This window comes from Neofelis nebulosa, chromosome 4 (assembly GCF_028018385.1).
Source record: "Neofelis nebulosa isolate mNeoNeb1 chromosome 4, mNeoNeb1.pri, whole genome shotgun sequence".
NCBI classification, from domain to species: domain Eukaryota; kingdom Metazoa; phylum Chordata; class Mammalia; order Carnivora; family Felidae; genus Neofelis; species Neofelis nebulosa.
In genome coordinates this window covers 54483506-54496359 of record NC_080785.1, presented here as the reverse complement: position 1 = coordinate 54496359, position 12854 = coordinate 54483506, and the positions used below count along the sequence as shown (strand labels likewise).

Here is a 12854-nt window from a genome sequence, read left to right as displayed (position 1 = left end):
TCTGGCATCTCTTGGCTATGACAGCACCTCCTAATACCATCCTAATACCATCATCTTAGGTGTTAAGATTTCAACATGTGAATTCTGGTGGGGATACAAACACTCAGACCGCAGCAGTTAGTTTCTCATAACTACTAAAACTTTACCCATTTGTAGGAATTAACTGCAGGAATTTTGCATTTATCAATGTAAGATTTTTTAAAAAATGAATTATTTTACTTAATCATAGTTATACTTAATGGATCATAAATTGGAAGTGGAAGAGGTCATCTATTTTTCATTCATTCAACAAATTGTTATTACGTTCTACTGTATGCCAGGCACTTCTCTAAACTCTGACAGCAGTGAACAAAATAAAGTTCCTGAGCTCATGAAGTTCCAGCAGTTGACAGACTATGTATCAAATGAACAAACAAGGTGGTTACAGTGTTATAAGTGCTAAAAGAACATAAACTCAGTAAGGAAGGTGCTATTTGAGAACAATGGTCATGGATTCCAAAACCAGACAGAGACCCCACTAAAAAGGAGAACTATAATTTCCCTGATGAACATGGATGCAACAATCCTCAACAAGATATTAGCCAACCGGATCCAACGATACATTAAAACAATTATTCACCACAACCAAGTGGGATTTATACCTGGGATGCAGGGCTGGTTCAATATCCACAAAACAATCAATGTGATTCATCACGTCAATAAAAGAAAGGACAAGAACCATATGATCCTCTCAACAGATGAAGAGAAAGCATTTGACAAAATACAGCAACCTTTCTTGATAAAAACCCTCAAGAAAGTAGGGATAAAAGAAGTATACCTCAAGATCATAAAAGCCATATATGAACGACCCAACGCTAATATCATCCTCAATGGGGGAAAACTGAGAGCTTTCCCCCTAAGGTCAGGAACAAGATAGGGATGTCCACTCTCACCACTGTTATTCAACATAGTATTGGAAGTCTTAACCTCTGCAGTCACACAACACAAAGAAATAAAAGGCATCCAAATCGGCCAGGAAGAAGTCAAATTTTCACTCTTCGCAGATGACATGATACTCTATATGGAAAACCCAAAAGATGCCACCAAAAAACTGCTAGAACTGATTCATGAATTCAGCAAAGTTGCAGGATATAAAATCAATGCACAGAAATCGGTTGCATTCCTATACACCAACAATGAAGCAACAGAAAGAGAAATCAAGGAATCGATCCCATTTACAGTTGCACCAAAACCCATAAAATACCTAGGAATAAATCTAACCAAAGAGGTGAAAAATCTATACACTGACAACTATAGAAAGCTTATGAAAGAAATTGAAAGGCACACTAAAATAAGCCATACAGAGAAAGACAGATATCATATGGTTTCACTCTTATGTGGATCCTGAGAAACGTAACAGAAACCCATGGGGGAGGGGAAGGGAAAAAAAAAAAAAAAAAAGAGGTTAGAGTGGGAGAAAGCCAAAGCATAAGAGACTGTTAAAAACTGAGAACAAACTGAGGGTTGATGGGGGGTGGGAGGGAGGGCAGGGTGGGTGATGGGTATTGAGGAGGGCACCTTTTGGGATGAGCACTGGGTGTTGTATGGAAACCAATTTGACAGTAAATTTCATATATTAAAAAATAAATAAAAAAAAAAAAAAAAAGAAAGGCACACTAAAAAATGGAAAAAGATTCCATGCTCCTGGATAGGAAGAACAATATTGTTAAAATGTCGATACTACCCAAAGCAATCTACATATTCAATGCAATCCCTATCAAAATAACACAGCATTCTTCACAGAGTTAGAACAAATAATCCTAAAATTTGTATGGAACCAGAAAAGACCCCGAATAGCCAAAGCGATCTTGAAAAAGAAAACCAAAGCAGGAGGCATCACAATCCCGGGCTTCAAGTTATATTACAAAGCTGTAATCATCAAGACAGTATGATACTGGCACAAAAACAGACACTCAGATTAATGGAACAGAATAGAGAACCCAAAAATGGGCCCACAAACGTATGGCCAACTCATTTTTGGCCAAGCAGGAAAGAATATCCAATGGAATAAAGACAGTCTCTTCAGCAAGTGGTGCTGGGAAAACTGGACGGCGACATGCAGAAGAATGAACCTGGACCACTTTTCTTACACCATACACAAAAATAAACTCAAAATGGATGAAAGTCCTAAATGTAAGACAGGAAGCCATCAAAATCCGAGGAGAAAGCAGGCAAAAACCTCTGATCTTGGCCACAGCAACTTCTTACTCAACACGTATCCGGAGGCAACGGAAAAAAAAGCAAAAATGAACTATTGGGACCTCATCAAAATAAAAAGCTTCTGCATAGCTAAGGAAACAATCAGCAAAACTAAAAGACAACTGATGGAATGGGAGAAGATATTTGCAAATGACACATCAGATAAAGGGTTAGTATCCAAAATCTATAAAGAACGTATTAAACTCAACACCCAAAAAACAAATAATTCTATGAAGAAATGGGCAAAAGACATGAATAGACACTTCTCTAAAGAAGACATCCAGATAGCCAACTGGCACATGAAAAAAATGCTCAACATCACTCATCATCAGGGAAATACAAATCAAAACTGCAATGAGATACCACCTCACACAAGTCAGGATGGCTAACATTAACAACTCAGACAACAACAGATGTTGGCAAGGATGTGGAGAAAGAGGATCTCTTTTGCATTGCTGGTGGGAACACAAGCTGGTGCAGCCACTCTGGAAAACAGTATTGAGGTTCCTCAAAAAACTAAAAATAGAACTACCCTACAACCCAGCAATTGCACTACTAGGTATTGATCCAAGGAACACAGGGATGCTGTTTTGAAGGGACACATGCACCCCAGTGTTTATAGCAGCACTATCAACAATAACCAAAGTACGGAAAGAGCCCAAATGTCCATGGATGGATGAATGGATAAAGAAGATGTGGTATATATATACGATGGAGTATCATTCAGCAATCAAAAAGAATGAAATCTTGACATTTGCAACTACGTGGATGGAACTGGAGGGTATTATGCTAAGCGAAATTAGTCAGTCAGAGAAAGACAAATATCATATGACTTCACTCATATTAGGACTTTAAGAGACAAAACAGATGAACCTAAGACAAGGGAAGCAGAAATAATATAAAAACAGGGAGGGGGACAAAACATAAGAGACTCTTAAATATAGAGAACAAACAGAGGGTTGCTGGAGGGGTTGTGGGAGGGGGGATGGGCTAAATGGGTAAGGGGCATTAAGGAATCTACTCCTGAAATCATTGTTGCACTATATGCTAATTAATGTGTATGTAAATTAAAAAAATTTAAATTAAAAAAAAAAAAAAAGAACAATGGTCATGGAAGGCCTCTCCAAGAAAGTGACATTTGAGCCAAGACCCAAAATCATCTAATCCTATCCACCTGCATCATTAACTGATAAAGAGCATCTCTTTACCTTCTTTTCGTCATTCCTTTTAATAATCAAGAATTCTCTGACTTACTTTTCAGGTCTCAGACCTCTCTATTTAAGGATATTCTTTTCTCAGAGATCCCTCATTGAATTTAAATAAAATGCAGAACAAAATAAAAATGATCAATGCCACATGAATGCCTGACTCTTCATCAAAAAAGTATCCTGAAGTTTCTCTGAATTTTCAAATTCAAAACATAGGCACCCAGCCCTACAAAAGAGCAGCTGGGTGATATTACTCCTATTTCTGTATTAAATTTACTCTTTGGTCACATATAGGTATCTCCCCAAGTCATAAACCACATTAAAACAAAAATACTTTGGGGAGGCATATTTTGTAAATACATCTCTGGGAGAAGTTCTAAGTATCATTTTTTAAGTGAGGAAAACTCTTGCCATGATTCTCATTCTCTGTTGGGCTGTCTCATTCCTAGCCAAAAGTAAACTCTTGAGAGTGTTGTCAATATATTTTGAGTTACCACAAAATAATTAGAAGGCACAATTACAATAAGGCTAACTGCAGAGAGTATTGATTCATGAATACACCAGAACCTAAAGGAGAAAAGAACATAGATTAGCTACTGCCAGATCATCAGACCAGTAAGTAAAATCTAGGTAGAAAAAGGGAAAAAATGTTTTTCTAACTTTTAATTTGAGAAATATTTAAAATTTGGTCCAGTTCTACTAAATTTGGTCCAGTTCTACTTCCTATCCATCTGGGTAAAAGTATAGACTATAAAATAAAACAAACTAATTTCAAATCCTGTTCCTTTTCTGCTCTGCTTTTCAAGTGAGGAGAGGGGAGATGAAAAGGCCAGGCAAACAGAAAAAGGGAAATAAGAACTGCCTATCCAGTAATGAGCACTTTTCTGTTCTCATGTTTCTGCTTTTTGAAATTAGGAGCTTAATAAAGTCTAAATCTTCTATCACTTTCCTCAAGAGAACAGCACATACGAAAATTGTTCTCAAGTTGGAGGAGATGTATTTTAATTGGGATGTAAAGGATGGAGAAGATTTAGATAAGTTAAAAAAAAGGTTCACAAATAAGAAGCAATGAAAAGTCAACTGTAGGTTCTTTCAACAAGGCATGATTTAGTATGAGACATGCTCTCTAAATGTCAGTAATAGCAAACAGGCAAGAAAAAAAAAGATGCTATGCATCTACAGTAAGCATGTGTGTTCAGCATTAGTGTACAATATATAATAGCTGTCATTTATTGGATGATGACAAAGTGGCATACACATGTTAAGTGATATATGTAAAAACATATATTAAGTGGTTTGTTGTATGTAATATAGGATATACACATATAATTTTATCAGTCAGGAGAATTAATCCACAGAATGGCTTAATTGCACTAAGGGTATCCCTCACAAAAAACAAGAAGAAATCTGTTTAGGTGGTCAGGAAAGCTGACGTAGAAGTGCGGAGAGGGGCAGGGTTTTACTACAGATACACAAGAACAAATACACTGATCAAGAATCCATAGCAGTACATATCCAAGTCAGTCAGCCAGGTGATTCACCATGTGAACAAAATTAAGAGTCCCTTAGACAATGAGAAATAATTTAACTTACTAGCTTAGTAGTTTCATCTTTAATATTTATATTCCACACCAAAAGCAAGATAAGCCATCTGTTAAACAGCCTTATATTGTAAGAGATGTCAACAGTAAAAAAAGAAACTTATTTCCCACAATTTAGAGGATTTGGGTATATACTAACAAAACTCATTTGCAGTATTGGTGGTTATAGTCCTTTTAGGAGGGCCATATATAATGTTTAGTATTAGTGAAAATAAAAATTTGACTAAAACTCATTCAGTCTAGTTCTTGCCTCTTTTCAGGTCTCTTCTTCAAGTAGTCCATACATACTGCACAGGAGGAAAATACAGGCTATCAAGTTGGCCTTAAGTCTGAACCAGGAAAGCAAAGCTTATAGCAACCAAACATTTTTGCTGAGTAGAATGGATTTGCAAATTTTCTTTTTTTTTTAATTATTATTACTGTGTTGTTGTTTTTTTTTTTAGAGAGAAAGCACGAGTGAGAGAGAGGGGCTAAAGGAGACAGAGAGAGAGAGAGAGAGAGAGAGAGAGAGAGAGAGAGAGAAACTCAAGCAGGCGCCACACTGAGCTTGGAATCCAACAAGGGCTTGATCCCACGACCCTAGGATCATTACCTGAGCCAAAATCAAGAGTTGGACACTCAACCAGTGGTGGCCCTAGAAGGGATATGTATGTATGGGTGGAGGGTGGGAAGCAACCAAGGTTGTTTTAATTCCATAATTCATTACAATCAGAAGGTTAAGGAAAGAATGGGATACATTTGTCACTGAATCTAGCTCAAATGTTCTATGAAATTTTTCTGGTTGTATCCTTCCTCCTAGATAACGCAATCATTTTGGCATAGTTATCATCAACAAACAAACTGAGTAGCAATCTAAAACAACTGCCACGTGGCCAAAAGGGCTGGATTAGCCATAGTGTGATACTAGGACCAATATCATCAGGAAGCTCCTGTTCTTTCACTATCATAACCACTTATAACTTACTTGCCATCACAGTGCTGTAATCAATTTTCTTTCCATAGACATGGACTAGGCTTTGCTTGATCGGATACAAGTGTTTTCTAATTCTTTTCTATTAGTCTTAAAAATGTACAAAATATCTTAATCAGAATATTTGATAAACGATTCAGGAAGTCAGGAGTTAAGAGAAATTAATAACTAGATTTTAAACCATTGAGAACACAGGAATAGGGAATCTAAAAAAACAAAAGCAAACTAAAAAAGACATGTATGACAAATTTGATGAGTTCCTCTTATATATCTTCTGTGGCTTAAGAGTTAGCATTACTTAAATAGCTTAAGTCTTTTGAATTACTTAGATCTCCTTCCTCCCTCATTCTCTTCCAGCTGGTGAACATTCGTACAAAGATTTCCTTTTTTCAATTTTTCTTTGGTGGCATAGAATTAATCTAATGTGTCTCTACTAAAATCTTGGCCAAAATCCTACAGCTAGTTTTTAATCTGTATTTCTCCTTGTTTTTAAAACCAGATATTACTTGTGCTTTTGAAGGATTACGCAGTTCCCTGGTTAGTTAAAATTGGTATCTTAGCAATTTTCTATCAAAAATGTGAAAGTAATTGTATTATAGGGCAGTCCATAGGAGTCACACAGGACAGAAACCAGTGATATATGTTCTTTCCTGACATTTCCATCAGTGGTTTCAAGAAAACATCAATAGTCATTCTTATTTAGGAGGTTGTATTATCTGTCTGTATTTGAATATTAGAGCTTCAAATGTATTAGAACATTATTCCTGGGTCCTACCATCTAAGACACTGCTTTAGAGTATACTTGGGCTTTATAGTGTGTTTTAAGTTCTACAGGTAAAAGTTACTACATCAAGTTACCCCTTAAATAAATGTTTCTGAAGGGCTGGTCCTCACATTCATTTTAGTCCATTACAAAGTTTTCACTGGATCATAGTGAAATGAGAAAAAAGAAAAGCTAAACATCCTATGTTTAATTTACAAATTGTTGTCCCTCACTTCCACTCTCCCCACTTCTTTTGATGTTCAAATCGTCTCCTTTTTGTTAAATAATGTTAACAAAACATTATTAGAATGGTAGAAATTCATAAGATAATGACTTGGCAAAATAAAAAGTTGGCAATGCTATACAGATATCCCACCGACTCTAACTTTTTGAAATTTTACAGATCTGTGAAATTCAAAACTCTATATACCTCTCTCTTTAAAGGATTTAAAATAAGAAACATTAGAAAGCCTCAGTAAATGGGAGGGACGGCACATTGGTGCCATCTTCTAAGGTCTGGGAAACATAACCAAATTCCAATCCAGGAATTACCTGAAAGATTCTCCACTTCTCTATCTTCTCTAATAAGTTCCATGCCTTGTTACTTCCTTTCTCCCTCTGGTCCTATCCTATTCTGGTCCTATCCCTATTTCCTATCCTATTCAGTATCAATTTATGCTTTTTTGGGTTTTTTTGTTTTGTTTTGTTTTGATTTTTAAGTATTGTTCTATATACCCTCCCTCTTACCAACTTTCCAAAGTTATGTCTTCTTTTTTTTATTTAAAAAAAATTTTTTTATACATTTATTTATTTTTGATAGACAGAGAGAAACAGAGCACAAGTAGGGGAGGGGCAGAGAGAGAAGGAGACACAGAATCTGAAACAGGCTCCAGGCTCCGGGCTGTCAGCACAGAGCCTGATGCGGGGCTCAAACTCACAAACTGTGAGATCATGACCTGAGCCAAAGCCGGACACTTAACGGACTGAGCCACCCAGGTGCCCCCCCAAAGTTATATCTTCTAAATAAGTTCCCCAAATCTAAATTATTCTACAAGTTTCTTAAGTCCATATTTTCCCTTATTACTTGAATTTCCAAAGGCATTTTCTCTGTTTTCTCTTTTGTTTTCTTTTTTAAAAAGGTAATATGTTCATCACAGAAAATTTAAAGAATGACAAAAAAAATCATACAGAAAAGATGAAAACAAACCATAATTCTACCAATTAGATATAAGTATTATTAATATTCTGGTCATATTCAGTCAATGCTGGAATGATACCCTATATACTGTCATTAAATACCTTTAAATAGGGATTTTTAAATGCTTGTATAGTCTACCTAAGGACTGTCATAATTTATTTAAGCAACCTCTTGGCTCAACTATTTTTTTTTTTTTTTAACAAGGAGAGTTTAAAAACTAGTATCTCTTACTTATTTCTTGATACCAAATCAGAGCACAATAAAATTAATAAAAACAAAGTAACAAAGAAAACAGAAACCAGCCACCTGTCAAAAATCTAAAGGTCATAACAGTTGCATCCTTTTAATTATATAGAATAATACCTGATTAAATATTCCATTGAAATGTTATTCAGCTTTACCCTCTTCGTTATGTTTTTTGGAACTTCATTTATAGGGAGCTTTCTAGTGTTGACTAGGCTAAGCTTCATATTAACCTCTCGAATGTTTTAAACAAATGATTAAACAAAACAAAAATAAGTTAGATATGTAACAAACTAGCAATCCTAGATTCATATATTTGAATATTAAAAACATTTGAATTTTTATTTACCTTGAACAAATCTGACACAATGATTGAAGAGAAACACTGGGCATATAGGTTAAGGCAGCATTGTAGCATAACAAAAGGAATGTCAATACTTCAAACCTAAAGATAAACCAAAAGAATATTTATAAATCTTTAGAATTCCAAGAAGTCAATCATAATTTAGCAGGCATTGGGGAAAAATACTATATTACAGAACAGACTTATACAATATAATTATACCAGTAACAATACAAAACTAAAAAGAAAAAAGACTTCCCAAGTAACAGTCATCTGAAAATGATCTCAAAATTTTAGTGTTCCAGATGACATCCGAATCCAAGTACAAAATAACAAGTTAGGAAAGCATGTTTGCCCCTTGTATAAAATGACCCAATATTTAAAACAACAACAACAACAACAACAACAACAACAAACCTGTTACATACAACTCATTAAAGATTACCTATAAATCTACTGAAATAATTTTTTAAAAACCAGTGTGGTAGATTAGAATAGCAGGTTATGTCTCCACAGTATACCTATTCTGTGCTGTCAGCATCTCCCTTTGGGGGTGAGGTCCACTGTACACAACTTTCGACAAACCATGCTGGGATAGCGCACTCTCAGTCAGAGCCATGGACCCAATGCTGGAAGGCTAAAGAAGAGACATTTGAATAAAGAAAAAAAAGCCATTCTGTTGAAAATGTGATATTAAGAATATATGCGCCACTAAGAATGATGGCCACGAACATATGTCTTAAAAATATTCCAACTGCATACTAAATTTTCTGCTCAAATATTTCACAAATAATTAAAATACAAACCACAAACGGAAATAAAATAATTTACTTTCAAAAAGTCTACCTCACCACTGGTGAATTAAAATTAAAACTTAATTAAAAAATTCTACCCCAGAAATATACAACTGCCACACACAAAAATATTAGACTAGTTTTATTGATCAGAAGAGAAAATACTTCAAAATGATTATTTTTGATAGCTTTCTTGTAATCAGATTTTAAAGCTTTATGATACTGAGTTCTCATTTTACTTTGGGTATAGTAAATACTTTGTGCGGTGTTTTACACTTTTTAAGGTACTAATAAATCAATCTTTTTTTTTTTTGCCTCAATAACCAGACCCTAATTTATAACACCTTCAAATCTTAGAACTAAAAAATTTACTTTGATAAAATATTACTTACTTCATGATATACAGATGGTTTGGATAAAGACGGAATCGTAAAACTCAATACTTTGCTATGTCCCTGTTTGTCAACTATTTCCTATAAAAGTGAAAAAAAACTTAAAATATTTATTTTTTACACATAAGTTTAAGAGCTAACTTTAAGCTGTTAGTCTAAAAAAAAAAAAAGATCTGAGAGGAAAGGAATTTTAAAGTTGACTAAAATCATAAACTAAGACAATCAATGATCAATTATTTATAAACAACAGGAGTTAACCTTCCTTTTTAAGATACAAGTAAGATATAAGTAAAGAAAGATACAAGGTACAAGAAAGATATAAGGAACACAGTTTTAAGGAAAGCTGAGATAGAGATATGTAGTATCTTAATAATCACTGATTTTTCTCATGTAAAAAGTCACATTTTCTAAATCCATTAACATAGTTATGAAATATGTCAAGAAAAGGCCCTTAAATTTCTTTTTAAGAAAGTACAAATCTTAAATATGTAGAATATCATATTGATTAATAAACAAAGAGTAATGCAAACTATATGTTAAATCAATGGTTTGAACTCTGGCGATAGTCCAGATTTTATGAAATTATTAGTGGCACATATTAGACTAGATCTTTTTTTCCAAGCTTTTTGTGAAGGTCACTAACAGACAATTTATAGACAATAGATTTTAAGTTTAAAAAAATTCAGGGCGCCTGGGTGGCTCAGTCGGTTAAGTGTCCGACTTCAGCTCAGGTCACGATCTCTCAGTCCGTGAGTTCCAGCCCTGCGTCGGGCTCGGGGCTGATGGCCCAGAGCCTGGAGCCTGCTTCCGATTCTGTGTCTCCCTCTCTCTCTGCCCCCCCCCCCCCATTCATGCTCTGTCTCTCTCTCTCTGTCTCAAAAATAAATAAACGTTAAAAAAAATTAAAAAAAAAATTCAACACTGATATTTTGAGATACCTCTATAAAAGAACTGAAATGGTCTGATTTTCAGTCTTCAATCAATTCCAAAAAATATATTTACATATTTATATGTATGCCTGTATAGCCTTCAACCTCAATAAAGTTATTTTTAGGAGAATGAGATAGGAGTCATTTGATGTATGAAAAACAAATACTAGCTTCACTAAAATGAAAAGTAGTTGCTATTATGTATTCACGTTTGCTATAAAAGTTATAGATCTGCTTTTGGCAAACACTTGTTAACTACATTAAATACAAACCAAATTGTAAACCCCTAGAAGAAGAGCTTCGATACATCCACTGCTATGCACATTTCTGCTGGCTGAGACTGCAAGGTAGCACCAAATCAATTCTGGAAGAAATTGCAGTGTAAATCGAAGCAACTGCTCTTCTCCACTGCGATAGAATTCAAAGAGCTGGTGACAGACGGGTTCTAGCAACTGGAAAAAAGACGGAGTGTTAATTCAAGGGTTCCACTGCATTTGAATAGACACTGACATATGAAATATAAATGGTTTTTCCTGGTTGGTAATTACTGAAATATATAAATGTTTTCATTTTTTTGGAAGCAAAACTATTCACTGTTAAGCTATTTAGCAAACCTTTGAAAGTTTACTTCTAGTGGAAGGTCAAACAGTTCAAAATAAACGTATTTGAAAGCACTTAATAAACTTTTAAATATCCTATAACTCTAAAGTAGTATTGGTATTTAAACCATATCTTTTTAACTTATTAAAATAGCTAGGCTAGGGCTCCTGGGTGGCTCAGTCGGTTGAGTGTCCGACTTTGGCTCAGGTCATGATCTCACAGTTCGTGGGTTCGAGCCCCACATCAGGCTCTGTGCTGACCGCTTGCTCAGAGCCTGGAGCTGCTTCAGATTCTGTGTCTCCCTCTCTCTCTCTTTGCCCCTCCCCTGTTCACGCTCTGTCTCACTCTGTTTCTCAAAAATAAATAAATGTAAAGAAAAAAATTTTTTTTTAAATAGCTAGGCTATAAGAAGTTTCTTCTTTAATATCCTTAATATCCTACTTCCTGATAACACATGCCAATATATACATGATTGGCTACTGGGATGGAGAAATTGAAATGGGAATCCTAGGTAGTTATCATCACATCACCCTCCTGAGCTTATAATTAGGCAGCATACGACAGCTATGTGTGTGGAGTAGCTGAATAATTACTACACCCCTAAATCTAGATCCCTATTGTAACCATGGTTAATTGCCCCTAGATAATCTAAACATTGCTGCCATTTTGTTTGAAACATGATTTAAAGTTATTTATAACCTATTCCTCTCCCACCACATGCCAGCATTACCCAGTTAATAGAGCTGACTGTATCTATATCATAGACATTTTTTTAATCAGAAAGTTAACATAAGTGACTCATATGTAAGTATTACCTGAAAGCATATACAATGATCACACACAAGTCATAAATATGTCACAGGATACTGATTTTTCAAAGCATCAAGCTATTATATTTTCAATGGACTATAGTTCATTCATTTTGCTAACTTAGGCAATAGATTTAAGTCAATTTACTAAACTGATTTTCTACTTCCAGTAATTATAATAAACAGAAACTAATTTACAGTAGATGTTATGATTTCAAATATGCTAAATATGTAATGTATACTAGGTATAATTAAAGTCAGTATTATTTATAACAAGGTATAGCAAAATTTACACTTTAATGAACATTAAGTCAAACTAGTCTTTCCTACTGAAAAATTATCTAACTTCTGACAGTTAAGGAGTATTTTTTTTCACTCTCAAAATGGTTGTTAGAGGGCAACAGGTGTCCACTGTGGTATGACAAGGGTAACAGGAAACTGGAAGGTTAGAGGCAAAGTAACCCTACTCATACATAGCTAGAGAAGTTTTCAAGGTAGAAATTTGGAATAATTGGGTTGGGGTAGCAGGCAAAAAGAAAAACTGGTAGGGAGATGTTTAGCTTTCAGGGGGGAGTTTTTAAAATTTCTTTGTGGGCCAGTGTCAATAATCTTGTATTATTGTAGAATATCCATCATCTCTAAATACCTAGGAGTGTTTTGGTTAAATCAATTGATATAATCTAACAAGTATCTGCAAAATTATAAAATCTTATGTTAAAAATTTATTCAATAATCTGCATGAACACATAAATAAATTTTAATCAGA

At 34.7% G+C, this 12854-nt stretch overlaps 1 protein-coding gene across 6 annotated transcripts in view; it reads right to left on the bottom strand.

Annotated features, from left to right (window-relative positions):
* The window catches only part of HYCC1 (hyccin PI4KA lipid kinase complex subunit 1), a 134932-nt gene that overhangs the window by 58524 nt on the left and 63554 nt on the right, over positions 1–12854 (bottom strand). For all 6 annotated transcript variants that reach the window (XR_009260407.1, XM_058724843.1, XM_058724840.1 and 3 more), the window contains 4 exons: positions 10952–11131; positions 9751–9831; positions 9086–9201; positions 8571–8666 (listed from right to left, as the gene is read on the bottom strand). Coding sequence is in view for 5 of the 6 variants with exons in the window: in XM_058724843.1 (XP_058580826.1) it covers positions 8571–8666; positions 9086–9201; positions 9751–9831; positions 10952–11131 (473 nt within the window). In the remaining variant the exon portion in view is untranslated. The remainder of the gene's footprint in view (positions 1–8570; positions 8667–9085; positions 9202–9750; positions 9832–10951; positions 11132–12854) is intronic.